At 47.2% G+C, this 27650-nt stretch overlaps 1 protein-coding gene across 6 annotated transcripts; it reads right to left on the bottom strand.

The window, feature by feature from the left end:
- Positions 1 to 1857: 1857 nt before the first annotated feature.
- Positions 1858 to 26586, bottom strand: Meaf6 (MYST/Esa1 associated factor 6). 6 transcript variants are annotated; one of them, XR_009377659.1, is made up of 9 exons: positions 26431 to 26585; positions 25405 to 25520; positions 21045 to 21132; positions 20850 to 20895; positions 7942 to 8134; positions 4093 to 4122; positions 3931 to 3988; positions 3291 to 3324; positions 1858 to 2466 (listed from the first exon to the last, which is right to left on the bottom strand). XR_009377659.1 is itself a non-coding variant. In XM_059254945.1 (8 exons), the coding sequence occupies exons 1-8, from the start codon at positions 26518 to 26520 to the stop codon at positions 2458 to 2460; spliced, it is 606 nt and encodes a 201-aa protein (XP_059110928.1). In that variant the 5' UTR covers positions 26521 to 26586; the 3' UTR covers positions 1858 to 2457. The 6 variants fall into 6 exon arrangements, 4 of the variants coding, with proteins under 4 accessions (XP_059110928.1, XP_059110930.1, XP_059110929.1 ...); XR_009377660.1 differs by lacking the exon at positions 4093 to 4122 and having other exon boundaries at positions 26431 to 26584; XM_059254945.1 differs by lacking the exon at positions 3931 to 3988 and having other exon boundaries at positions 26431 to 26586.
- Positions 26587 to 27650: the final 1064 nt, after the last annotated feature.

Below are 27650 nucleotides of genomic sequence, written 5' to 3'. Positions count from 1 at the left end.
ACCCGCAGGGCCCTAGCTGTCACTTGGGTTTAGGGACTGCTGGCCGGCTGGTTAAAATAAAAGACTATCCTAGCCACCGAGATTAATGCTCTTTTGTGTAAGCACATTCCTTCTTACCATCAATGACTTGTAAGCAAAGTTGATAAAGTTAGTATCACAGCATGGTACAGAGAGGCAGGAACCTATTGGAGTGGGTCTTTTTTTTTTTAAAGTAAGGTTTCTTGTAGCTCAGGCTGACCTCAAGCTCCCTATGTAGCCAGGAATGACTTTGACTTCTGATCCATCTGAGAGGTTGGATTAAAGGCATGCACCACCATGCCCAGGTTTATATGATGCTCATGATCAATCCCCAGGACTCTGCATGCCAGACAATCACCCCATTAATTAAGCTACATCACTAGAGTCTTCTGGATGCCTTTTTCTAAGCCACCTCAAAATAGGAAAAGCAAGTCACCTCTCGGAGCCTGAGTTCCACTGGCCAGTATAGGAAAACTAGAAGACCCAACCAATGGTTAAATGCTATGGGGTGGAGGAGGCATAAAGCAATCAGCCCACAGCCACAACCTTCTACATGCACACAGGGACAGTCACACACACAGACATGCTGCTACATAACACACATTTAGGGCCTGGAGGGTACGCAGGAGCAGATCCCTTGCCTAGCATGGTTGAGGTCCTCTAGCCAACTCTACAATGCAATAAATAAATAATCCACCTTCTACCGAGCAGGACCACCACTCCTCTAGCACACAGACAACTACGGAGGTCCAGATGTTTTGAAGTCGGTTATTTGCTTTCCTCAGAGTTAAGGACAAGGCGATAAACCAATGAGAGAGGGTCCAAAATATTTCTGAGGTTTTTCGTTTTCAAGGAACAATCTACATATTATAAACTACTTCCTTAAGAACTGGAGCTCTGCTGCCAAGGACATGGCCAAAGACTGGAAAATCATCAGAGGAAACGGGAGTTTAAGAACGAAAAGAAAAGCTTTTGCACATCAGAAGGTGGTTCTGGTAACAGGCCATCTACGCTCCGCCTGAAGCATGGCCTTGATGGCCCAAGTCTTATACAAAGGCCCAGGCATCAGTCAAAGGAAAGGTAAGGCCCTGAAGCTTACCCCTCAACCTGACCCGGCTATATGTATGGCTCAGTCTCTAACACTACAGCCTCGAGCAGACTCCTAATCAGCAGCCTGGACTCTGAGAGAACCCCAACACGCAGGCGTACCCTAGAATCTTGGGGTTGGGATCCCAGCATAGGCACTGGGTTGAGCTTCCCAGGTGACCGTAATATGCAGCCAAGGCCACTGACCTGAAGACAGCCAAGGACAGGAGCAGGGGCTGAGCTCTGCAGGAAGGGCTGTCTGTGGGCAGTGCTGGCTCTTGGGAGGCTCTCACTCCCTCACTGGAAGCTGACTTTCAGTCAATTGGGGCTTTTCTACCGCCTTCGTGATTTTTTAGAGAACTATCTAACTAGGTGAATGTCAGCAAAAAGAGAAAAGATAACCCCAGCACTCGGGAGGCAGAGGCAGGTGGATCTCTGAGTTCGAGGCCAGCCTGGTCTATAGAGCGAGTTCCAGGACAGCCAGAGCTACACAGAGAGAAACCCTGTGTCGAGAGAGAGAGAGAGAGAGAGAGAGAGAGAGAGAGAGAGAGAGAGAGAGAGAGAGAGACACATAACGAAAAGAAAATCTCAGGCTTAAAAGGAGAGCATGAGAAATGGAAGAAATCAAAATGTCTGTTCTAGGAGTATGACATATGTTTTTCAGCTTTCTTGTTCCTCAAACACGAGACTGCTCCCAAGAGGCCATCATTAAACACTCTACCTTCCCCCTGCAGAAATCAAAAAGCCAAAGAGCCAAGTTGCCCATTTACTTCTAGAAAGCCACTTTAGTTTCAGTTATGAATATTGACAGCACATGAAACAGTTGATCAGATGTGTCATCAGGAAGGTACAGGCATCACAAAATGTCCCAAAAGAAAATCAGATGGTAAAAACAACAATAAAAAAATAATACAACACAAAACAAAACAAAAGAATGGCAGATATGTACAGCCTCCATCTGCAGAGGAACCTGGGTTCTACTTCAGCATAACACAAAATCAGAGGTGTGCACTTCCCGATGCGGGGTGGGGGTGGGGTCACAGATGGAGCTGGTGCCAGCCAGTTTGGGGGGAGACATTCATTCTAAGAAGGGAGAAATGCACAGTTAGCCACCCGTGGGGACTAGGACCAAGGACAGATCTTCCCGCTGCTCTGCTACTACCGGATGACAAGGAATGACCCAGTCTTATAGAAAGGACTCGTCACTACGGTTAGGACAGATTAGCCAGCTGCAGGCACTGGGTCTGGGGGAGCAGAGGCGGATGGCCACAGTCAGGTGAGGGACATTTGTCGCTGTGTGAGGTCAGAGGGGAAGCAGGGCTCCACAGCCGGAAGCTGCTGCTAACAAGTCTTCTAATAGTCCTAAAGAGAAAGAAACAGAAGTTACAACATATAGCCTGGTTTGAGCAAATATGTATATATATGTATATGTATACATATAATAAACTAAATCTTAGGGACGAATATGCTCAAAGAACGTTATACAGCTGAGTGAAAATGGTCTTAACTTAGTAAATCTATAGAATACACATTTTTAAAAAATATCATAAACAACTGAATTTCTGTGTAGCTAAAAGTTCTAGTTCAGGTATAATACACTGCATTTCACAAGTGTGGTGACCCACCTCTGAGCCTAGAAGACAACCAATGAAAATGTCAATTCTGCTCACTAGCTCATCAGCCAAAAAAGAGCCAACATTAATAATTTAGTATGAATTAATCGAAGAAGAGTTTTCTTCAATAAAAATGTGTAACTCATTCTCTAATTGTTTTTGCTGGGTTTTGTGGATTTTTGTTTTTTTCAAGACAGGGTTTCTCTGTGTAACAGCCCTGGCTGTCCTAGAACTCACTTTGTAGACCAGGCGGGCCTAGAAATCACAGAGATCCACCTGCCTCTGCCTCCCGGGTGCTGGGGTCAACGGTGTGTGCCACCATGCCTGTTCTAAAGCATTTTAGTGAAGAACACCTGGTAGCGGGAGTATCCAGAGGGACCCTCAGAGTCTAGAAACCAGAGTGTGATCCTAGACTAGGGACATCCAGACTCTGAAAACCAAAATTACCTACAAGCTCGTCAGCCCGACTGGGACCTTGTCTAGTACGGATGAGCCCTGTCAGAACCCACCAAAACCAATTTGTTTTAAAAAACAAAACAATGGCAGCCTCTGAGTGGCCTGGCGGATACTTACAGCTCGGGGCTTTTTGTTTAACTTCAGATCAATCCTGCGGTGGGAGAAACAGAAGAGATTTCCACTTTACCTCCAGAGTCAGGGCACAAGCAGCTACTGCACAGGGCACAGCTATCACAAAGGCTACTCAATTAAAGGCCACAGTCTTCATAGACTACGGCATCATTTAGCTGTTTCCTCAGATATTAAGCCAGTATTAAAAAATACGAGCAGATACTTTGGCCATAAGGCAAACTGAGGAGACTAAAAAAGGAAATAGACAGCAGTTACGAAAGCCATAATTCTTAATTAAAACTATTGCAGAATTAGAAGAACTGGATTAAGAGGCATGCTCAGGTCAATGTGTTAGCTCTGTAACTATGTCACTGACAGGTTCTGAGACAGGCAGTGACCAGCAGCAAACAGACTAGGAATTTGTGTTTCTGGATAGGAAACACAAAAGAAATTACGAGAATTTCAATTTTTCAATCTTTTCAAAGCAAAATATCAAAATCTTAAGCTACGAATCTCCTTACGAAGCAAAGCCAGAAAATCAATTTAAATATGAATTAAAAGTACAGGTTATCTACTTAAAAAGAAATTAAAATGCATAAAAGTGAAGTTTACTTAATTTTGCTTAAGTTATTAAATAAAATGTTACCTCCATCACGTTTTTCTGTTTTTAAAAAAAACTTCCCAGCCTAACCTAATATACATACCTACAATCAAACAGACAAACTATGGGTTAGAAAGGTCTCAGAACGGCATCCCGGGTCTACACACTAAACAACACAGTACAAACACTAATGCAGATCAAACTTACTCAAAGTCATAATCAAACATGCCAGACGGGCTGAGGGGCAGCATTGGAGAGGAAGAAAGCAGTAGAAATTAATATACTAATTGAATAAATTAGTTGATTAGCCATCCTAGCAAGATTCGTGGAAACAAAAGTCAGCTTTAAGACTCTTAAGCCATAAGGTTTCAAACATCAAGGCACCAAAGACTGTGTGGTCAGGGGGATTCCCTTCCCGCAGCGGAGACCAGAGCAGAGAGCGGACTACAGGAGGGCAAGCGGCTGTGTTAGAGCACCCAGGCAGCCCCAGCCCCGGTGTTAGCTGCCAGACTTGGGGTTAGAACTGCTAAGATATCTGGACTGAAAACAGAATTAGGGGATTAGAAGTGAGGGGAGGAGGGGGAGGGGGGGGAGGGGGGAAGGAGGGAGGTGGGGGAGAGGTTTAGCCATACAGCAGAAGGTGCTAGAAATAGGCATAACATATTGTCATTAAAACAAAACACTTTGCATTTTGAAAACAGCAAAACATGTAACTTTTTGTTCATGTTCGTGTTGTGAACATGTCCGGTGCCACTAGCTCCTGCTGCAGGGTTCCTCCTGGAAGCCATATGCTGACTGCACAAACGTCATGACAGTCCTCTTTCACAAACCCACCTCCTAAACTGGCGAGGGCAGGTCACTGGTCTTTTTGTTTTTAATGAGATGTGGAGGGTCTCGCAATATAGCCCACACTGGTCTCAAACTTGCTGTCCTCCTGCCTCAGCCTCCAAGTATTTCAAGTGCAAGCATGTGACACCTTGCCCAGCACGGGAGCCAACTGTTTACATCAGTGCAGCAACTAAGGAGCGCCAGGGTCTGCTGAGCCCCGTGGGCACACAGCAGAGGAGCCCGTTCTGCGCTGTCAGTGCTGTGGGGACAGGCCACGTCTGCACAGACGTCCACAGCAAGCAGCGGCCTGGCATGTGACTCCAGCTCCTGGCTGGCTTTGGCACCTTTCAGACTGCAGACAGGTAGTCAGACAACACTGACTGGCTGTTCCGCTCTTTAGACCGTGCTTGTGAGCGTCATAGGAGAGCCGAGTGTCAGCACCCTACAAAACCACTTCACGTAGGACCTTCCTGGGCACACACACCAGTAGACAAGCAGGACTTGTAAAAGGCTTTCCTCTCAAACTGATTCACCCTTCACAAATTAAAATGGAACGTGTCAGCTGGGGGTGTGGCTGACTGGTAGGTGCATGCTGGGTTCAATCCCTAGTAGTGGAAATAAATACATACATGAATAAAAGTGTATCTAATAGCCAAACTTGGGTTTGGTGGCAGGCATGGCAATCCCTGACGATCCCAGCATTCAGGAGGCCAAGGCAGAAGAAAGTAGTCTGAGGCCAGCCAGGGCTACATAATAAACCCCGTCTTACAAAGAAACAAGCAACGACTTACAAAAACAAATCTTGGGTGCAATGTAATAGTAAAAACCTCTAAGAGCAGCTAATATTTACTCTTTTCTCTTTAAAGACAGTGGGACTGGGCTGGAGAGGTGGCTCAGCCGTTAAAGGCTAGGCTCACAACCAAAAATAAAGCCTTAGCTTGTTCAGACATGTAAAATATAAGAATTCAGAAAACTAGTGATTTTCATTTGACTAGCGTGCATGAAGCTTTGCATTCAATCCCCAGCCTGGGGCGGGAGGGGGGAAGGGGTAGGGTGGGGTGTCCTTAATGGATTTTCATATCCCAGAAGAAGGTAAGTTCAAGTACTTCCTCCTGCTTCTCCTCAACAGTGTCTGGCACGAGGCAAATCCAAAGACATCTTGTCACCATGGCCTGACTACACGGGCCACCGAACAGCAGAGAAGGAAGTACTGCTCTGGGTGCCCCCTCCCGAGTGTCCGGATAAAGTGCTCCACCCCTGCCCTCGAGTGTGCAAAGGTAGCAGGACTCCAACAGCCTTAGCCCACTGAGGTGCCACTTCGGGAAGTCCTGACCCCAGCTTCCTAAGAAACAATGCAACTCGGTGCCACTAGCCTTTGGGGGCAAATGAGCAGGCGAGGCCCTGGGAGGATCAGACAGATGGGACTTCTGGAGATGAAAACTCGGTCCACCTTCTGAGCAGGACTAGCCCCTTATGAGAGCGGTGCCCAAAACGGTCTTTCTAAACGCTAGAGTGTTTCTGGAAGGAATTCATTCCTGGGGCCAGGGATGGGAGGGATAAGAAGAAGTGTTATCCTGTGGAGTTGTTCTAGAAACCTGCAAGGACAAAGTGAAATGGAATGCTTCTCTAGAGCCTTCCAGCAGTCAAGAGCTGATCCCATCACTAGTGCCAAGGAGATGTTACATGGAAGCAGCGGGGTCTAGAGGACACTGGCCAGTGGTGGAGTCCTGGGAACTTTCAATAATGTCCTCCCTGCTCTACACACTCTGAAATAGGAACAGAATCACCAAAATGTAATCAAAACAACACAGAGAAAATACTCAATGATCTTGTCAATCTGTGTGCATGTGTAAACATGTGTGTGCATCTGGAGGCCAAAGGTCGATGCTGGGTGTCTCCATGTAGTTTTTGAGAAAGGGTCCCATCACTTCTATTAGACTGGCTGGCCAGCAAGCCCCCCAGTTCTCAATGTCCCCAATGCTGGGGTTACGGACATGCACAACTCACTGAGTACTTTGACATGGTGCTGGGATTAGAACTCAGGTCCTCAGGCCAGCAGAGCAAGCACTTTACAGACTGAGCCATCTCCCCAGCCCATAAAATACTCGTTCGTAAGAGTATGGGTCTCTGCCTACCACAACGCTCCAATAACCTACAGCCGTAGCAAGACGGACGGTAGGGGCAATCCTTCGCTGTTCCTTGCTATAGTTTAGATTAGCACAGTGGGGTTTGGTTTGTAGAAAAACGTAAAGCGGCAGTCGTTCAGCACTATTTATTGGGAGGAAGCACTATTTCTGCAATTTAAAAAACAAGAAAAACTTAAAAACATTCAAGAATCTGTTGATGACAAAGAGGTTTAAACCAGTTCAATTTAACTCTCTGTTACCCACAGTGCCAGGTCTATGAAGTCCAAGTGTAACACCTCAAGTGCAGGAAGGGACACCCCACGGGCTTCTGAAGCAACCAGAGGACGGGAGCCCCACGCAGCCCTGCACACCCCTTTCACCCTACAGTGTTCAGGCTTCCAAGACCAAGAGGGAGAGCCCCCTGCTCTAGACTCATTACCCTCTGAGTTAAGGCCCAGCATTAGCATACAAACCCAGGCAGAGTGACCACTAAAGTCCCTGAGACACCTGACCTCTCTGTCCACTGGTGTCATTCCCATCTCATTTCCCACTGCCCAAGTAGCAGTGCTCACTCAGATGGTTCCTACGAAGGAACGCTCGCGCTTAGCGACTTTTAGGGTTTCCCCGTATCTGAAGGCAGCATACTCAGAGAACTACAAAATAGAAAAGTCATAACAATCAAAACCAAACCCATATTTAAAAAGTCAGAGAACGGCGTGTCAACTGAGCTCTCCTAGGAGCAGGCAGGGCCCAGGATTCAAAGAACTCTCTACCCCAGGCCATAGCCTCCCAATAGCCAGAGTCATTCTGCAAGGACTCCTTTCTATTTTCGTTTTCCTCTTAGCAAAGGTCCCAAAGCTCACGATGTCAGGTGGCTTAAAGGAGTCACATTCCACCCTAGCGACTCCCACTGATTCCTCGGGGCCTCTCTATTGCCACCCACTCCTCCCTCAGACAACACCAGCCCACCTGACTTGTACCAAAAAACATCTCTGCCACCCAAAGTGTGAGGGCTTGCCACTGTCCCAGGCATGTTCATTCCAACCGAGTCCCTCCCAGTAGTCACGAGAACTCTGGGACTGGGTGGGACCTTGCCACTAACCTGTGCCGGTTTTTATTCTTCCGTTTTTTGTGGCTGCTGTGATGGCTCCCTGAGGAGGTAGAAGAGGCAGCCTTCTGGGGCTTCACTCCCTGAACGGACCCGTCCAGGTCCTCAGGGTCCTCCGGGGCGGGCTCGTTCTCCTGATTGTGAAAGTCTGGAGAAGTATCACTTTCGGTCCCACTTCCTGGTTCCCCTAGAGGAAAGGAAACAGGTCCCAAAAGCCTGAGCAGTATTCCCCAAATTCCTGTCATCAGCAGACGTTTGCTTGTAGGCCCACAGGCCACGTGACAGAGAAGATACAGTATCAAAGCTGGAGAATGCCTGGAAACCATGCTACCTGGAACAATGCTGGAGATAAAGCAGACCACCACACAGAGCACCATCCCACTACGTGAGGGCTGTGTAACACACAGTGTGCTGAAGAGAGAAGAGCTACGCCCGGAGAGGGAGGGTGACGACCCTGGGCAAACTACAGAGCATCAGAGAAGCCTGTCTTTCTTTATAGAGTGGCGGGAGGCGGGGAGGGCTGGAGACATGACTCGAGGTCAAGAGCATGTACTGCTCTTGCAGAGGACCTGAGTCTAATCCCCAGAACCCACGGAATGAGGCTCACCACCTGGGGCTTCAGTTCCAGGACAGCCAACACCCCTCCTTGGGTGCCTGCGTTCACATGCACATACCCCCATACAGACACACAGATATGATTAAAAATAACAAATAAATAAATAAGAAAGACAAAGAAAAGGTACCCACTGAGGAGGAGAGTTTGGTCCAATCCCTGAATCACTGAGGTTTTAGATCTTTTGTGGGGGGAGGTGGGGGCGTAGAGAAGGTCCCATGTAACTCAGGCCTTGAACTCCCTAGGTCACAAGAGGATACCTCTGAACTTTTTCAAAAGATATTACTGAGCTCACTTTTAAATCGTACATATGTGTGTGCGGGCAGAGTTTTGGGCAGTGGAATACTGGCGTCTGTGGAGGCGAGAAGATACCAGAGCTCCTGGAGCAGCTATTACAGGCCGTCAGACACGGGTGCTGGGAATTGACCCAGGGTCCTCTGCAGAAGCAATAAACCATCTTAACAGCTGAATCTCCAGCTCCCCCTCCTTTTCAAATCACATTTTACTGACCTATGTGTATTCTGGGGGGTGCCGAGGCAGGGGGTTGACTGGAAATGTCCCCACAGGCTCACCTGTTTTTTGGTGGGGGAGTAGCTTGGAACGGTGTATAATCTGCAGGAAGAAGTCTGCCGTAGGGGTAGACCTGGGGGGTATAGAGCTTCACCCCACTTCTTGCTTCAAGTGTGACAGAATATAACCAGCCAGCTTCCTGCACAGGAAACCCGTGCTCGAACCATAAAGGAAGCCAAAATATACTTTCTTCCATTAGTCCCTTTTGGTCATGGTATTTCATTACAGCAACAAAAATAACTAATATCCACAGCAAGTAGGAGGAAATCAGAACACAACGGAGGCAGTCCACTCTCCCCTCCCACCTCTCACGTCATCAGGCTTAGCTACAAGTGTGTTTACCCACTAAAACAGCACACACACCCATCTTGAACTTCTGATCTTCCTACCCTCATCTCCTGAATGCTGAGATTACAGGCACGTCCCACAATGATATCCTACCCTCCATCTTTGGCAATCCTGGCTACTGAACCCAGCCAGTAAGCTAGACCACCAGCCCAAGGATGCTGGAACAAAGTAGTAATTAACGTTCTTCAACTGACATAAATCACCAATTTTATTTTTGGTTATGAGCCTAGCCTTTAATGGCTGAGCCATCTCTCCAGCCCTAAATCACCAATTTTAAAATAGCTCTTCAAGAGCCACGTGTGTTCGGGCCATCTTCTGTACCCAGGCAAGGCTTCCAGTGGAGGGAAGACTTGGGAGGTATAGAGCTTCACCCCACAAGGCTTCCAGTAGAGGGACATCAACCCAGCCACAAACTGTTCGACCTATAATTTGTCCTGCCTGTAAGATGTGCTGGGGCAGAGGTGGCATAGAACTTGTGGGAGTGGCCAACCAATGACTGGTCCAATTTGAGATCCGTGTCACAAGGAGAGGGAGCCCATGCCTGATACTGCCTGGAGGGCCAGGAACCAGAAGCTGGATAGCCCAGAGACCTAGGGTAGAACCAAATAAACTGGGGGAAAAAGTCAGTGAAATGATGCCTAATGGTATTTGTCTATACTTGTAGACTGGAGCCTAGCATAATCATCATCAGAGAGGCTTCATCCAGCAACTGACGGGAGCAGATGGAGAGACCCACAGCAGAACATTGGGCGGAGCTTGGGGAATACATCAGAAGAGGAGGATGAAGGATTGTAGGAGACGTAGGGGTCCAGGACACCACAAGAAAACCCACAGGATCAACTCAACAGGGCTCACAGGGGCTTGCAGAGACTGAAGCAACAATCATGGGGCCTGCATATGTCTAAGCTGATCCTCTGCCTATATGTTATGGTTGTATAGCTTACTGTTCTTGTGGGGCTCCTAACAATGGGAGCAAGGCTGTCTCTGACTCTTTTGCATGCTTTTCAAATGCACATAAAATAAAAACATTTTTTTTAAAAAAAAGCCAGAAGGGGCTGAGTAGATGGCTCTGTAGGCAAAGCACTTGACACATAAGAGCAAGGACCTACGATTGGATTCCTAGAACCTACATAAAGCTGGACACGGAAGTATGCATTTGTAACTCCAGCTGAGACAGGAGAATTCCTGGAAGCCCCCAAGCCAACATGCACGGCATATGTAGTGTAGTGAAGAACAAGAAGAGACCCTGTCTCATATGAAGTGGATGGTAAGTGGTGTGGAATAATCTTTTTGTACACTGTGAAATGTGTCTTTGCCAAGACACCTTCTGATTGATTTAATAATGAGCTGAATGGTCATTTGCTAGGCAGGAAGGGGGGTGAGGAGACGGACGAGGACACAGAGAGAAAACAGGAGGTACAAGAAGGTAGAGAGATTAAAAAGCCACAAGGCAAAACATAGATGAATATAAATGGGTTAGTTTAAGTTATAAGAGCCAGTGGAACAAGTTTAAGCTATAGGCCGAACTTTCATAATTAATAATAAGTCTCCATGTCATTTTTTGTGAGTTGTCAGCCCAAAGAAAAAGTAGTCAACAGGTAAAGAACTAACATCTGAAGTTGTCCTCCAACTTACACGTGCGCATGTACGCATACACACACACACACACACACACACACACACACACACAGAGATTAAAAAATAACGTAAAGGGGTTGGAGAGATGGTTCAGTGTGGTGATACATTGTGTACCCTAATAAATTTGCCTGAAGATCAGAGAGACAAAGGAATTAGCCACCTCTTACTCTATGACTCCTCAGCCTGAAAAGCCTCCTCAGCCAAAAGACTTTAGTTCCTGTCTCCTCACACCTCATATACCTTTCTCTGCCCAGCCATGTCATTTCCTGTCTCAACTTTCCTAGTGCTGGGATTAGAGGCATATGACTCTCAAGTATTGGGATTAAAGGTGTGTGCCACCACTGCCTGGCTTCTAGTTTAATCTAGTGGCTTGGTCTGTTCTCTGATCTTCAGGCAAAGTTTATTAGGGTACACAATCTATCACCATAGCTCAGCGGTTAAGAGCACTGGCTGCTCTTCCAGAGAACCAGGGTTCAATTCCCAGCACCCACATGGCAGTTCATAACTGTCTTTAACTCCAGTTCCAGGGGACCTGACACCATGGCAAAACACCAATGCACATAAAATAAAAATAAATAAATTTTTAAAAAGGTAAAACAGAAGGTGTGTAATAGTGACTTATATCTGTAATTCCAGAGCTGGGACGCCTGAGGAAGGAGGATCAGGAGTTCAAGGTCAGCCGGAACTACATAAGAGACCTTATCTCAAAAAGACATTAGGAAAAAAAAATTTTTTTTAAAGCAGAAGAGCCCAGCAAGATGGTTTAGCAGGTGGAAGTGTTTCCTGTGTACGCCTGACAACCTGTGATCAATCCCTAAAGCCTATGGGAGAGAGAGGATCAACTCCCAAAAGCTGTTCACATGCAGGCCATGGAACACATATAAACACAGTCCCCCAACACACACTTCTCCATCGCCCCCCAAAAAGTAAACAAACAGCCCGATCTCAGAAATGATGGAACTAATTTGAACACGATGCAGGAAAGTACCAGGAGAGGGAGCTCCAGAGTCACGGAGCTGCACAGGACTGGAAAAGCATCTGATTCCACATATAATTTACCACAAGAGCTGGGTGTTGGCACACACCTGTAATCACAACACTCAAGAAGCTGAGGGAGGAAGACCATGAATTTAACACCAGCCCGGACTACAGAACAGGACCCTCTCTCGAAATAAATGAACTGAAAGAGGCAAAAAGGATTTTAAAACTTATCTTCCCAAAGCTACAGTCATCAGCACTGCGCTGCTCATGCTGCTGGGGTAAGGATAAACAGCTCGAGGGAACCGAGCTCAGTCCGAATGAAGCCTAATGTTAAGGTCAGCTGATCCCTGATGAGGTTAATGAGACGATTCTATGCAGAGAGAAGTTTTGTTTGTGCAAGACCAGCCTGAGCAACACATTGAGACCTCACCTCAGAAAGATGCAATAGGCCGGAGAGATGGTTCAGCACTTAAGAACACTGGCTGCAGCCAGGCGGTGGTGGCGCATGCCTTTAATCCCAGCACTCGGGAGGCAGAGACATGCGGGTCTCTGTGAGTTTGAGGCCAACCTGGTCTACAAAGTGAGTTCCAGGACAGGCTCCAAAGCTCCAGAGAAACCCTGTCTCAAAAAACAAACAAACAAAAAAGAACACTGGCTGCTCTTGCAGAGGACCTGGGTTTGGTTCCCAGCACCTACATGGCTGCTCACAACCATCTATAACTACAGTTCCAGGGGACCTGACATCTAGGATTGTGTGCATGTGGTGCACATATATTTAGACAAAATATCTAAACATGCCGGGCGGTGGTGGCGCACGCCTTTAATCCCAGCACTCGGGAGGCAGAGCCAGGCGGATCTCTGTGAGTTCGAGGCCAGCCTGGGCTACCAAGTGAGTCCCAGGAAAGGCGCAAAGCTACACAGAGAAACCCTGTCTCGAAAAACCAAAAAAAAAAAAAAAAAAAAAAAAATATCTAAACATATAAAATACAAATAAATTTTAAGTCTTTTTTTTGTTTAAAGATAAAATGAGGCCAGGTGTGGTAACACATGCCTTTAATCCCAGCACTCAGGAGGCAGAGGCAGGTGATCTCCGTGAGTTTGAGGCCAGCCTGGTCTACAGAGCAAGTTCCAGGACAGCCAGGGCTACGAAGACAAACTCTGTCAAAAAACCAAAATTAAATAAATAAACAAACCTAGCCTAGCATCTGAAAGATGCCTACAACTGAAACTTTAAGAAACTTTTTTGGTAGTGGGGGTTCATGTCTTTAATCCCAGCAGTCAGGAGGCAGGGTAGGTAGATCTCCCTGCTCAATGCTAGCCAGATCTATCTATGTAGAATTCCAGGCAAGCCAGGGACACACAGTAAAACTGTTCCATCTCAAAAAACAAAAAGCAAACAAACAAGAAACCTTTAAGACACTGAAAAACAAATGGACTGGAAGGGTTCATGAAGACTAACATGTGACTATTACCAAAAGTGATCTGCAAATTCCCAATGCAACCCCATCAAAACCCTGGCCATTCTTCACAGAATTATTTTTTTAAAAAATCCTAATATTCATATAGAAGTACAAAAGGCCCCAAACAGCTAGATCAGTCTTCAGCAGGAAAAACGATGCTGTAAGTACCTGATCTCAAATTACAGTATAAAGCCATAGTAACAAAACCAGCATGGTACAGGCAGAAATAGAAACAGATATGCAGATCCATGGACTAGAACAGAGGACCCAGAAAGAAGCCCACACAATCAAAGCCCACTCTGACAAAGCTGTCAATGGCATACACTACAGAACAGCCTCTGTAGCACACACAGGAGAATGAAGCTAGATCTGTAGCTCTCACACAGCAGACACCAAGTCATCAGAGATCACAGTGGTTCACACAAGACTTGAAGCTTTGAAACTGCTTGGGGAGAAGATACAGGCCCAGGCGCTCACCTGGGCTGCAGACCACTCAGCGGTTAAGCCACTGTTCCTGTAGAGGACCTATGTCAGGACTCCACAAGCACATGGAACTCCAGCTCCAGAGAATCCAATACCCTTCTTCTGGCCTCCAGGGACAATGTTCTCCCGAAGACCCCCACCCCTGCCCACCACACATTATACACATAAAAACAATACACACACACACACACACACACACACACACACACACACACATATATATATATATATATATTTTTTTTTTTTTTTTAAAGATATAGGCAAATGCAAGAACTTTCTGCACAGGACCCCAAGAACTGACAAGTGGGATATAAAGAATAAGAAGCCTGCAGGGTGCAGGAAGCACCGGAGTGAAGGACAGGCTACAAAATGAGGGGGGAAATCTTTGCCATCTTCACATATGAAATTAATATCCAGGATGTTTTAGTTTTGTTTTTATTTAATGGGGGGGGGGCGCTGAAGGAAATGACTGAGTGATTAAGAGCACTTGCTATACAGTCAAGAGGACCAGAGCTCAGATTCCAGAACCACAGGACAGGTCAGCTCTGCAGGTGGAGACGGGGGTGCTGGGGCTTGGTGCTTTCCAGCCAAGCAGAGAAAATACAAGCCTTGGGTTTAAGGAGAGACTCTGCCTCAAAGAACTAGGCAGAGTGCTAGGAGGACACCTAACGTCTTCTAGCTTCCACATGTACACACAACTATGCACAAACACACACACTCTCTCTCTCTCTCTCTCTCTCTCTCTCTCTCGTGCATACATTTTTTTTTTAAACTGCAAAAATTACACACCAAAACCCCAAGTCACCTGATCAAAAAATGGGCTAATGAACTGAAGGCATCTGTCCAAAGAAGGAATACAAATTGCCAGGGAATAGGGGAGCACACCTTTGATCTCAGTACTCAGGAGGCAGAGGTAAGAGATCTCTGTGAGAAGCCAGCCTGGTCTACACAGCAAGTTCCAGGACAGCCAGTACTACATAGTGAGTACCCTGACTCAAAAAAAAAAAAAATGACAGGCCGGGCAGTGGTGGCACACGCCTTTAATCCCAGCACTCAGGAGGCAGAGACAGGCGGATCTCTGTGAGTTCGAGGCCAGCCTGGGCTACCAAGTGAGTCCCAGGAAAGGCGCAAAGCTACACAGAGAAACCCTGTCTCGAAAAACCAAAAATAAAATAAAGTAAAATAAAATAAAATAAATGACAACAAATGCTGGTGTGAGAACGCTGGGAAAAAAGAACCTATATTCATTGCTTGGGGGGTGGGGGGAGCGCGCAGTGTACGGCCACTACAGGAGTAAGTATGGAGTGTTCTCCAATCAGTAAAAACAGAACCACCACATGGCCCGCTTACACCACTCCTGAAGGACTCTAATTCTACACACCACATAGATATTTGCATGTCCATGTTTACAGCTACACTGCTCACAGTAGCTGGGGAACTGAGCCAGTTCAGATGTCCGTCAACACACGGATGGATAGAGTATGTATGGTACATGAATGACATCTGTAGGAAAGTGGACGCCACTGGAAATCATCATGCTCAACTAAATAAGCCAGACTCAAAAAGACAAATACCACCGTGAGGAACCTAAACTTAAAGTTCTGTGTAATTAATGTGTATGTGTTAACATACGTGTGTTTGTAGGTTAAGAAACTAGAAAAGGGCCGGGTGGTGGTGGCGCACGCCTTTAAACCCAGCACTCGGGAGGCAGAGCCAGGCGGATCTCTGTGAGTTCGAGGCCAGCCTGGGCTACAGAGTGAGTTCCAGGAAAGGCACAAAGCTACACAGAGAAACCCTGTCTCGAAAAACCAAAAAAAGAAAGAAAAGAAAAAAAAGAAACTAGAAAAGGGATCATGAATCATGCGAGGAAGAAGGTATCTGCATCTTCTAGGAGCTGGGGCTACAAGAGGGGACAGAAAACAGTTCCAAGAAAGCAGAGTCAGGCTCTCCCTGGGGGGGGTGGGGGGGGAGGAAGCAGCGGGAGCGGCGTGAGGGAGGACAGGAAGGAAGATACAGCATAGGGATGCACAGGTATGAAAATCAGTACTTCCTGCACCAACCTACCCATCATTCCCTTTTCGTTACTATTGTTGCTGTTTACATTGTTGGTGCTCCCATGAGCTTAAATGGAGTGAAAAAGAGCAGTGGGGGAGGGAGGGGTCTTTACAGGAGCACAGGCAACTTACCAGGGATAGGCCACTGAAGAAGTCTCTCCCTCTCCCAGCAACCATGAACTGCCTGTAGACCCTCACTGGGGGGGGGGGGGGGGGGGGGAATGGTGACGACGACAGGGGACAGCTATGAGCCCTTCCCCCAAAAAAATCATTTCTAAGAGAATTGAAAGTGGAGGTGAGCCGGGGCAGTGGTGGTACACGCCTTTAATCCCAGCACTCAGGAGGCAGAGCCAGGCGGATCTCTGTGAGTTCGAGGCCGGCCTGGGCTACAAAGTGAGTTCCAGGAAAGGCCTAAAGCTACACAGAGAAACCCTGTCTCAGAAAAAAAAAAAAAAAGTGGAAGTGAGCAGAACAGACAAGCCACACTTGGATTCCCGAATCAAATACTGTGGTTATTTATCATTTAACAACCCCATGAGGTTTATACATCTAGACAGAGGGTAAAGGTTCAAAACAGGAGAACACGGTCCAGGTCCACACTTAATACACACCATGTGGCCTCACATGAATGAGTCAGTTTTTTCCTTAAACTGGACCACTGAGTGAAATATAGAGGCCTGGTTAGAACTGAAATCCCAGCTACTCTGGAGGCAGGAGGATTACAAGCTCAAGGCCTGTTTCAGCTACAGGGTGGTTTCAACTGTACTAATAAGTCTCTGTTTATAATAAGCAGCATGTATTAAATACATATATAAAGATCTTTTCTTTTTTTAATTAATTAATTCCTTTTTTTTTAAATTTCACTTGCATTGGTGTTTTGTTTGCATGTATGTCTGTGTGAGAATGTCAGGTCCCCTGGAACTGGAGTTATAGACAGTTGTGAGCTGTCATATGGGTGATGGGAATTGAACCCAGGTCTTCTGGAAAAGGCTCTTAACCACTGAGCCATCTCTCCAGCCCCTAAAGATCTTGTCTAAAGTCAAGTGTTGAAAATGCTGATGGGGGACAAAGGGATAGTGGCAGGACAGGAGCCCACAGAGCCTTGGACCACAGCAGGGTGACAGGCCAGTCAAACACTGAGTCAGCAGGGGCTGGGAAGACTAGACTCTGAGAGACAGGAGGGAAAGGCAAACTCTGCTGAAACCCCCACTCTGAAAAGACACCGGGAAGCTGGCTGTCCATCAGCAGCCTCTGCTGCAGGAGTACCACGCAAACAGCGGCCACGCTCCAGCTCACTCAACGGCCACCTGCTCAAAGCCCAAAAACAGAGAGCTCACCTAGGTCTCCTGTCTGATAAACTGGTACCCAAGGCAATAACACTGTCCAAAGGACCCGTATGGACATCAGGAACCATGAGAACTGGTTGGGGATGTCACTGTACTCAGAGCCCTGGGTTCAATCCCCAGCACCACATGAACCAGGCTACGGGGCACATGTGTGTGCGCATGCATGTATCAGTCCAACATTCAGGAAGACGAGAAGTAAGTTCAAGGTCTCCTTTGGCTGCATAGTGAGTTTCAGGCCAGCATGGGCTGAGACCCTGTCTCAAAAGGCTCCAAGGGAAAAAAAGATGGACTCTCTTTCAGGAACTGCATTTCAGCTGTGGATTTGCAGTGCTGGGGATCAAACTCTAGGCTTCACACATGCTAGGAAAATGCTCTCCCATAGAACAAGTCCCAGCCCAAGGCTGTGCTGCAGAATGACAAGTCTGTTGATGATACATGACAGACAAGGATGCTACTAAAGTACAAACAAGAGTTTCCTTCCTTAGCTCATGGAAACTCAAGGACTGTGCAACTTCGAGTCAACGTCCCACGGGCAGCGCTGCACAGAGGAGACACACACGAGAGCTTGTTTGTCACTGACGGAAAACTGAGCAAGGATGAGGAAGTCTACACGCTCCAGCAAAGGAAGGGTGATTGAGGGCTGTGACTTCTGAGGGAGGGCAGGTTTCCAGGAGGAAGGGAAGCCCTACAGCACTGAGCCCTGGCGCAAAGAGCAATTCTGTGAGAAGGAACATGCAGCAGCACCTGCTGCCCCTGCCGCGCCAGCGGGGTGAAAATCCACCTGCTTGCTTTTTCTTTTACTATATTCTTTCTACTACAATGCCCAAAGATGCTTCACAACTTACACAAAATAATTCCTCTTTAGGGGCCACGCAAATCCACCCTCTTTCTAGTAGGCAAATATACGGAGCCAAAGGAAGCAGAAATAATGCCTTTAATCCTACCACTTGGAAGGCAGAGGCAGCGGGTCTCTGAGTTCCAGGCCAGCCTGGGCTACACAGTGAGATGGAGACTCAAAAAACCAAAACAAACAAGACAACTAGTTGTCCAGGGAAAACCAGTCCTGAAGGAGGCCAACAGTCAGCAGAGGAAAAGCATCTGCAACATCCTCTTACAAAACACAGGGACAAAGGCTGGAGAGATGACTCCGTGGTAAAGAGCACTGGCTGCTCTTCCAGGGGACCAGAGTTTGTCTCCCAGCACCCACGTGGTGGCTACAACCATTCTTAACTTCAGTTCCAGGGGGTCTGATGCAGTCTTCTGGACTTTGCAGGCATCAGACACACATGTGATGCATATATATACATGCAGAAAAAACACATACACACACATAAAATAAAAATGTTTTATAAGACCAAAGCACGAAACTGTTCAGTCAAAACTAACCTGACACGTAGTAACCCAGGCAATACCAACCATGTACTACAGGCAGGCGGCTAAGTGCTGGGTAATTTCAAAGAACGGCTGGCCAGTATATCCTTTAGAAAATCAGGTATAATACCTAAGCTCAAGGCTAGCCTAGGCTACACAGTGAGAACCTGTCTCAAATTTAAAGACTTTGCAGCATCTGATGAGGCAGTCAGACAGGCACCAAGATACTGTGCAGGGGGGTTCTGGGAAGGGGAAGGGCAGGAATAAGGTAAGGACCAGGGAAGAAGCTGGAAGGAAAGCTTCTGAAAGTTGGAATTTGACTCGGATGGAAATGACTCTGGGACAGGCAGGACCAAGGCATGGGAGAGTCTGGCTGGGAGAGAAATCTACACAGAGCTAATAACAACTGAAGTCACTGAGTGACTCTCAGGTCCAAGCTACCAAAATCCCCTTTCCACTTATCCCTGCCCCAAAGCAGGGCTCTGATCCCACAACAGGACAGAGCACTGAAAACCTACAGCAGCCTACACAAACGCCAGCTGTTTTTTACATTAGACCTGGCTTCCACACAGAAATGACCTGTGTAAGAAAACAGGACCCACCCTCCCTTCTGTATTTAAGAATACACAGATATACCCTTAGAGTCCCCTAAGTTGAGCACCAGGGATTTATCTGGTACGCTTGAAATTTCCTATTAAATACTTGCTGTTACTGTTTTGAGACAGTGTTTTGTCTGTGGTGGTTTGAATGAGAATGGCTCTCATAGGCTCACCTATGTGAACATTTGGTCCCCAGTTGGCGGAACTGTGTGGGAAGGATTAGGAGGTGTGGCCTTGTTAGAGGGGGTCTATTACTAGGGATAGGCTTTCAGGGTTCAGAAGCCATTCCCAATGTTTCTCTCTCTACCTCAAATCCCCAGTGCCTGTCTGTCTGTCTGTCTGTCTATGTCTCTCTGTCTCTCTCTGCCTGTGGTTATGTCTCAAGATGTGAGCTCTTAGCTACTGCTCCAGCACCATGCTTGCCTACCTACCACCATGACAGTCATGGACTAAAACCCTCTGAAACTGTAAGCTCCAGATAAACTCTTTCTTCTAGAAGTTACTCTGGTTACAGTGGCTTGTCACAGCAATAGAAAACTAAGACAGGGTCTCACTATGTAGCCCAGGCTGGCCTTAAACTCAGATCAGCCTGAGTCTACCTCGCAAGTGCTGGGTTTAAGGTGTGTGCCACCACATCCAGCCATGTGGGTATTTTTTTATTAATATATTTGTATCTATGTGTGTGTGCCTGCCCGAGTTTACGTACACCACATGCATACAGGTGTCCTCACAGGCCAGAAGAGGGAAACCAATCCTCTGGGACTGGAGTTACAGCTGTTGTGAGGCACCATAGGGGTGCTAGGATCCAAACCCAGGTCCTCTGCACCATCGGTAGGCACTCTTAACTACTGAGTCATTGCTCCGGATCTAAGTGACTTATTGGAAAAGTCCTCCCAGCAGATGATGACACATGCCTATGATCCCAGCACTCAGAAAACAGCAGGAGGAGGGCCAGGAAGTTGAGACAGCCTCAAGTTATTAGCAGGTTCAGGTCAGCACGGATTAGAAGAGACTATCTCAAAAAACAAACAGAATTCCTAGGAATTTAAGCCCTACTGTGGCAGGGTCAGAGCATGGGGTCTTTCAGTATCTCCAGCCCTGCTTCATGGGAAAGAAGTGGCAGAAGGCCACTGGGTTCTTCCCTGGAGAAAGGTGGCACGGTGGCACAGGCCTTCAATCACAGCAAGCAGGAGGCAGAGGCAGGTGTATGTCTGATTGGGACAAGTACAAGCCACACGTCAGACAGACTATATAGCAAGACCCCACCCCCAAAACAAAAAAAAGACTTGGGGAAGGTGCCCAAAGGCCTCCCAACGTCCAGAAGCAAGAGAAAACCATAGAAGATGCAGTCCTCAGGTACTCAGCTGGGTAAACAGAGTTAACTTAGGGCCTATGGCTGCTTTAAAATAAATGGATAAAGAAGGTAAAAACAGACTCACTCTTTTCGATGAGCTGGTCCTGAACTCCTGCCAAGGCACTTACTGCCTAAAAGAGAAGTCACTGGTTACCAGACAAGTGACCACAGACCCCAAGACACCAACCCACACCCGGGGAAGGGAAAGTCCACATTCCTCAATAAAGGGCCACAGGCAGGCACACCCGCCACCGCCACCGCCACCACCACCACCACTTACTGCTGCCGACGTGACTGAGGATTTGCTGAAGAGCCGTTCAGCCTCCTTGAACTTCCGGTTCCTCCGATCGTTTTTGCTATTGGAGTTTCTAAAACACAGAGACAAGTACCAAGCTGTGACTTCCACTCAAACTGGGTGCCTAAGGCAGATGCAAAGTTACGGATTATTATTGTGTTCATGAATGGTGTGTGGGGAGTGCATGTGTGCCATGTATGTGTGTGGGGGTCAGAGGACAACCTTGCCAAGTCAGTTCTCTCCTTTCACCTCAGGTGACTGCACTCAGGTGGCCAGGCTGCAGAAAGCACCTTCACCTGCCGCACCAACTCCCCAGCCCCACTCTTTTTTCTTTTAATCAAGTTCAATTCAGGAACGCCTCTGATCCACATAATTGGCCAAAACAAACCTCATGTCGAATGCCTATAAGTACCAACACTTTTCACTGTGGGAGGTGAGCTTATTTCTAGTGGCTTTATACACAATGTCATGTTTCTATCTTCATCTGTTTGTTTGAAGAAGCTCAGGAGTGTAGATGTAATTCTAAACAGTCTTATTAAATAAGAAACACAGAGCCAAATAAAGAGTTAAAAGCCCAAGAGGTCAGAGCAGTAGCGAATAGCCTTTGGCTTACCAGTCGCCACCGTCCTTCCCCTGAGAGACAGACAGACCTTCTCCTGTGTGACCCGTCTTTTTTATTGCCTTTCTGTTCTACCTTCTCAACCACATGACTTCCTTGTCACTGCCTGTCTTTACAGACCTCCAGGTCTTTATGGTTGGTACTTGGGTTAAAGGTGTGTGTCACCATGCTGGCTGTGTCCTTGAACACACAGAGACTTTGCCTGCCATGTGATCAGATTAAGAGCGTGTGCTACCACTGCCAGACTTCTGCTATGGCTTGCTATTAGCTCTGACTCCCAGGCAACTTTATTTATTAACATACAAATAAAATCACATTTCAGCACAAATAAAATATCACCATACAGGAGACCCCAGGACACCGAGTCATGTCTTGCCTGGCATGATAACACCAACCAGCACTATCGCAGGATCAGTAGTCTGCCCGACCCAATCCCGCTTTCCACTCTATTTTAGTATGCAATTATGATAACGTTTATTGTCAAAAATGTCTAGTGCAGGGGCTGACAAGAGAGGAAAGGCACTAAGCTGCTACCTCAATTAAATGTTTTCTTTATAAGAGTTGCTGTGGTCATGGTATCTTTTCACAGCAATAGAAACTCTAAGACACCATGTAAAGGTGGAAAGAAAGAACCAATTCCACAAAGCTGTCCTCTGACCCACACACTGTGGCACATGCAGACCCCCCACCCACATCACACACACATATGATAAACAAATTTTTGTTCTTTAGACAGGGTCTCACTATGTAGTCTTGGCTGGCCTAGAACTAGATGTGCAGACCACACTAGCCTCGAACTCATACTGAAACACCTGCTTCAACCTCCTAAGTGCCAGGATTAAGGGCATGTGCCACTTTAGCCAGTGACAAACTTTTTCAATCAAAAAATCACTATGAAAAAATACAATGTGGGCTGGATAGATGAGCTCAGCGGTTATGAGCACTGGCTGCTCCTCCAAAGGACCCACATTTGATTCCCAGCACCCACATGGCAGCTCACAAATGTCTGTGACTCCAGCCCCAGAAGATCAGATGTTATCTTCTGACCTCCGAGGGCATTAGGGCACATGTGGTATATAAACATACATGCAGACACAACCCTCATATATATAAAATAAACAATTTTTTTAAAATGACTATAGCAGGGTGGTGGTAGTGGTGCACGCCTTTGATCCTGGCACTCATGCAGATCTCTGTGAGTTCAAGATCAGCCTGGTATACAAAGCAAGTTCCAGGACAGCCAGGGCTGTTACACAGAGAAGCCTTGTCTCAAAAAAAAAAAAAAAAGTGACTATAGACGGGCATAGTGGTGCATAAATTCCATTCAGGAAGCAGAAGCGGATAGAGCTCTGTGAGTTACAGGCTAGCCTGGCCTACATATTAAAGCCTAGTCTCATAAATAAGTATATTAAAAAATAATAATAAGTTTTTTAAAAGTTTCTGCCAGGTATAATGGTGCACACCTTTAATCTCAGCACTCGGGAGGCAGGGCCAGGTGGATCTCTGTGAGTTCGAGACCAGCCTGGTCTACAGAGCGAGATCCAGGACAGGCACCAAAACTACACAGAGAAACCCTGTCTCAAAAAGAAAAGAAAAGAAAAGAAAAGAAAAGAAAAGGAAAGAACCAGACATGATGGCACATGCCTGGAATCCCAACACTCACATGCAACCATAGGTCTCCTGTCTCAAGCAAAAGATGGGTCAGTGAAATGACGTAACAGACAAAGGCACTTGTATCAAGCCTGAGGACTTGAGTTAATTCCAGGCAGAAGAAAACTAACTCCCTCAAGTTTTCTTGTGCTCTACACACACATTAAGGCATAAGCATGCCTTATCCCCCATGGAGAAAAACAATGTAATAGTTTTATAAGCCAAGAAGGGGAATATTAGCTGGGCAATGGTGGCGAACGCCTTTAATCCCAGCACTCGGGAGGCAGAGGCAGGTGGATCTCTGTGAGTTCGAGGCCAGCCTGGGCTACAGAGTGAGTTCCAGGAAAGGCACAAAGCTATACAGAGAAACCCTGTCTCGAAAAACCAAAAACAAACCAACAAAAATATAGTGAGACATAACTGTTGAAAGTAATTGGACCCAGGATAAAAAAAAAAAAAAGTGGTAAAGCATTTTAGGGCCAACTGAGGGAAGTTGAAGGAATCAGTGTTAATATTTAAGCTATGAGCATCAGAGTTATATGCAGAAATGTCCTAGTCTTCTCAGGAGATAACTGTTAATATACTTCGGTGCAGAGATTCATGGTATAAGCAGCTCAATTTTCAATGGTTAGTAGGGCAGAAAAGTACAGGGAAGCAGAAACGAACTAAAGGAGCAACATGAAGGAGATCTTCATGTTGACAAAACAGCTCTGCATTTTTTTTTTTTTTTTTTTTTTTTTTTGTTTTTCAAGACAGGGTTTCTGTGTTACCCTGGCTGTCCTGGAACTCACTCTGTAGACCAGGCTGGCCTTGAACTCATGGAGATCTGTCTGTCTCTGCCTCTCAAGTGCTGGGATTAAAGGCGGGCGCGCACCAGCACCAGCACCAGCACCAGCACCAGCACCAGCACCAGCACCAGCACCAGCACCAGCACCACCGTTGGCCCTTGCGGTTCTACCTTGCTGAGTCAGAGTGGATCTTGTTATTTTGACAGCACTGCATAATCCACATAGCTGGTGTTACAGGTAGTTGTAAAGCACCTGACATGGGTGCTGGGAATCCAACTCCTGTCCCCTGACAGAGCAGGAGTGCTCTTAACTGCTGAGCCATCTCTCGCCAAGCCTTTTTAACACAGGTTCTGGGAACTGAACTCAGGCGATCAGGTGTGCACAGCAAGAGCTTTTACCCACTGAGTCCTGTCTCCTGGGCCTAGTTTTACATCTTGTGGATATGCACATATGATAAAATGCCATACAACTATACACACACACATTATGCCAATATCCATTTCCTGGTTTTGATAACGTACTACTAGAGTTACATAAAATGTAACCATCAGAGAAAACTGTGTGAAAAAACATACAAGACCTATCTGTTGTTTTTGCAGCTTCCTATGTGAATCTGCAATTATTTCAAAATAAAAAATTTTAAGCACACATAGATGGTTCCATATATTAGAGCTTGTACCCACAATAAGTTAGCAACTCATGGATATATGGGAAAAATACAAGCTGAACATGCATTATATCATCTCAATTTTTCTATAGATTTGAAAAATTCTCACAAGTTTAGAAATTTTTATATAATCATATTACCAAATCAACAACAACACAATTAGCATACAGTTATAGCAAAGTTTGTAATTGTATATCATGGTTGATTAAAATGTAGAAAACAGTTAAGCCACATGCTGTATTTCATTTATACCTACACACGCCTGCACCATGGGTCCGACTTTCCCTAGTCACAAATATGGGCTTTGTCCAAGGTTACTCCATGAAGCAATGGCAGGGTCAGAATTCAAGTTCAAGCCTAGACCTCATTTCACACTACGACTCTATTACCCACTCCCTGCAATGGCAGTCCATACCCTTAAATCCAGCAATTGGGAGTCAAAGGGAGAAGGAACTATGTAATTAATCTGTGAGTCTGAGGTCGCCTGAACTACTTTAGTAAGTTCCAGGCTAGCCAGGGCTACATGGTAAGACCATGTTTTAAAAAAAGAAAACAAAATAAAAACCCTACAGATAAATATTAGTAGGGGATAAACAGATACTTCTAGATTCCAACACTCACTTTTGATTGGTCAGATACCGATCCCAGCCACGGATAATATTGCCATACATCTGAGTGTCTTCCAGGTAGCTTCCTTCAAAAGCATAGATCTGTCTCTCCAAGTTTGCAAGCGTTTCCTAAGTGATGAGAAGAGAGACACGGAGAAGCAAGCATTAAGCATGAGCCAACTGAGATCTGGACACAGACTTTGTAAAGTCAAGATTACCCACATTGAACCATTTCTGTGGAAGAGTGGAGGTGATGGACCCTTTTATAAATAGAATGGTATGTGTAGCCTGACCTCAGAAAATGCACACACATGCAACATTTTGCATTTACTTCAGAGGGAAACCTAGCTATCACGAGCAGGGATGAGACAGAATGTGAGCTCTCTCTACTCTCACTCACTAAATGTGTCCCTACCAGCAGAGAGAGGAGTGAAGAGCTTTTCAAAATCATCTTTTCTACATCAACTGCTCCCTCCCCGCTAGCTCTGGAAGGGCCGCCCGCAGCGGATGCCGGTTGCTATGGAAACCTGGAAGGGCAGCTTCAGGTGAGCTTTGCCTCCCGGATGCTCCATGCAAAAGGCGGGAGCTTGGAGGGCTCAGCCACCAGGGTGCCGGCGGCTCCGGGTGCGCGTCACCATTCCAAATTCCCTAGACTGAGTCCTGCGTCTCCCGCCAGCCCCTTCCTGGCATCCTCAAATACACCACGCTCTCCGGCCATTGAAACGCGCCGCCCGTGCAATCCGCCGTGCGGATACCCACCCGACACGCTCCCGAATCCTCTCCAGGCCGGGGTCTAGCAGCCTCCCTCCCACCCGCCAAGCCGGACCGGATCGTCGTCCCCGCCTCCTGCCTCTCGCCCTTCCCGCGCCCTCGCCGCCCCGCCCCGCCCCGCCGAGCGCAGGCCGGGAGCCGCGCCGCCGCAGGGAACCGCGCCGCGCCCGGCCGCCCAGAGCGCCCGGACCCCGGCCGCCCGCCGCCTTCGCCTCCGGAGCGGCCTGCGAGGCCAGGCGGGGACGGCGCCCCGGCCCCGGCCACTCACCGCCAGCTCCTGCTTCCGCTTCACCAGCTCGGCCAGCTCCCGCCGGGTGTCTGGGATCTGCGGCGGCGCCGTCTTGTTGTGCATCGCCATGTTGGGCTCAAGCGGCGGCGGAGGCGGCGGCGCGCGACCGGTAGGCGGACCCTGCGCGCTACCGCCGCCGGCCGCCAGGGGGCGCGCCGCCACTGCGCCTGCGCGCGCGGCTTCCGGGGCCGCTGGCGGGCTCCGCGCGCGAAAGCTGGCACAGAGTGGTGCTGGTTCGGGTAGGGTCGCCCTTGCTGCCCTTGCCCCACTTTGAACCCCTGATCTTTGCAGACACCCACGGACTTTCACTGCATCCAGAGACCAGCTGCAACATAAGCCTATTAAATATCCTATGTGCCTTGCCTCAGACAATGCCCTTGCCTCACTACCCAATTGCAGGTGGGAAACCTGAGCAGGTCCGGTCCCACCATCCGGAATGGAAAGCAGATCCCAAACCCAGCCCTTTCCTGGGTGGTGGCGCATGCCTTTAATCTCAGCACTCCGGAGGCAGAGGCAGGCAGATCTCTTGAGTTTGAGGTCAGTCTGGTCTACATAGAGAGTTCCAGGCCAGCCAGAGATACATTGTGAGACCCTGTCTCAAAAGATAATTCTTGTGAGAAATGTGAATCAGCAGAGCCTAGTGGCTCAGGCCTGTAATCGCAGCAACTCAGGAGGTGAAGGTAGGGGGTCATGAGTTTGCAGCCAACATGTTTTACATAGCAGAGACCCTGTCTCAAAAATAAGTTAAGGTCAGGCTTAATGGCTCATGCCTTTAATCTGAGGCAGACGAGGCCAGCCTGGTCTACATATCGAGTTCCAGGCCACCCAGAGCTACATGAGACCCTGTCTCAGAAAATAACAAATTCAATTAATAAATCTATCTCTATATTTGTATCTATGCCAGCAGCACATAACTGAATTTACTTCCCAGTTACCTCATTGTAAGAGAACCTACTGAATACAGTTGCAGTAAGTGCATCGCTTATTGGACATGGTGGCATCTGTCCTTAATCCCAGCACTCTAGAGGCAGAAGCAGGCAGATCTCCTATTATTGTACGTGGTTTGCCAGAGGGGAAGGATTAGGAAAGAATTAGCTTTTATCTTCGGATCCAGTACTGTATCCCAGGCTGGTATTAAACAGAACACACAGACCTTCAATTTACGTACTGTTTCTGCCTTCCCAATGCTGGAATGGCAA

Source organism: Peromyscus eremicus, chromosome 2 (genome assembly GCF_949786415.1).
Source record: "Peromyscus eremicus chromosome 2, PerEre_H2_v1, whole genome shotgun sequence".
NCBI classification, from domain to species: domain Eukaryota; kingdom Metazoa; phylum Chordata; class Mammalia; order Rodentia; family Cricetidae; genus Peromyscus; species Peromyscus eremicus.
The sequence above is the reverse complement of the archived record's forward strand: the minus strand, read 5'-3'. Positions and strand labels throughout refer to the sequence as shown.

What these genes read in the sequence shown, in the direction of transcription:
- Meaf6 (XM_059254945.1), bottom strand. Translation starts at nt 26,520, where the DNA reads ATGGCGATGCACAACAAGACGGCGCCGCCGCAGATCCCAGACACCCGG. An exon ending in AGCGGAAGCAGGAGCTGGCG is followed by an intron (nt 25,521 to 26,430) that starts GTGAGTGGCCGG and finishes CTCATCACTTAG; the next exon opens with GAAACGCTTGCAAACTTGGA. An exon ending in ATGTTTGATTATGACTTTGA is followed by an intron (nt 3,325 to 4,092) that starts GTAAGTTTGATC and finishes CTCCCACCGCAG; the next exon opens with GATTGATCTGAAGTTAAACA.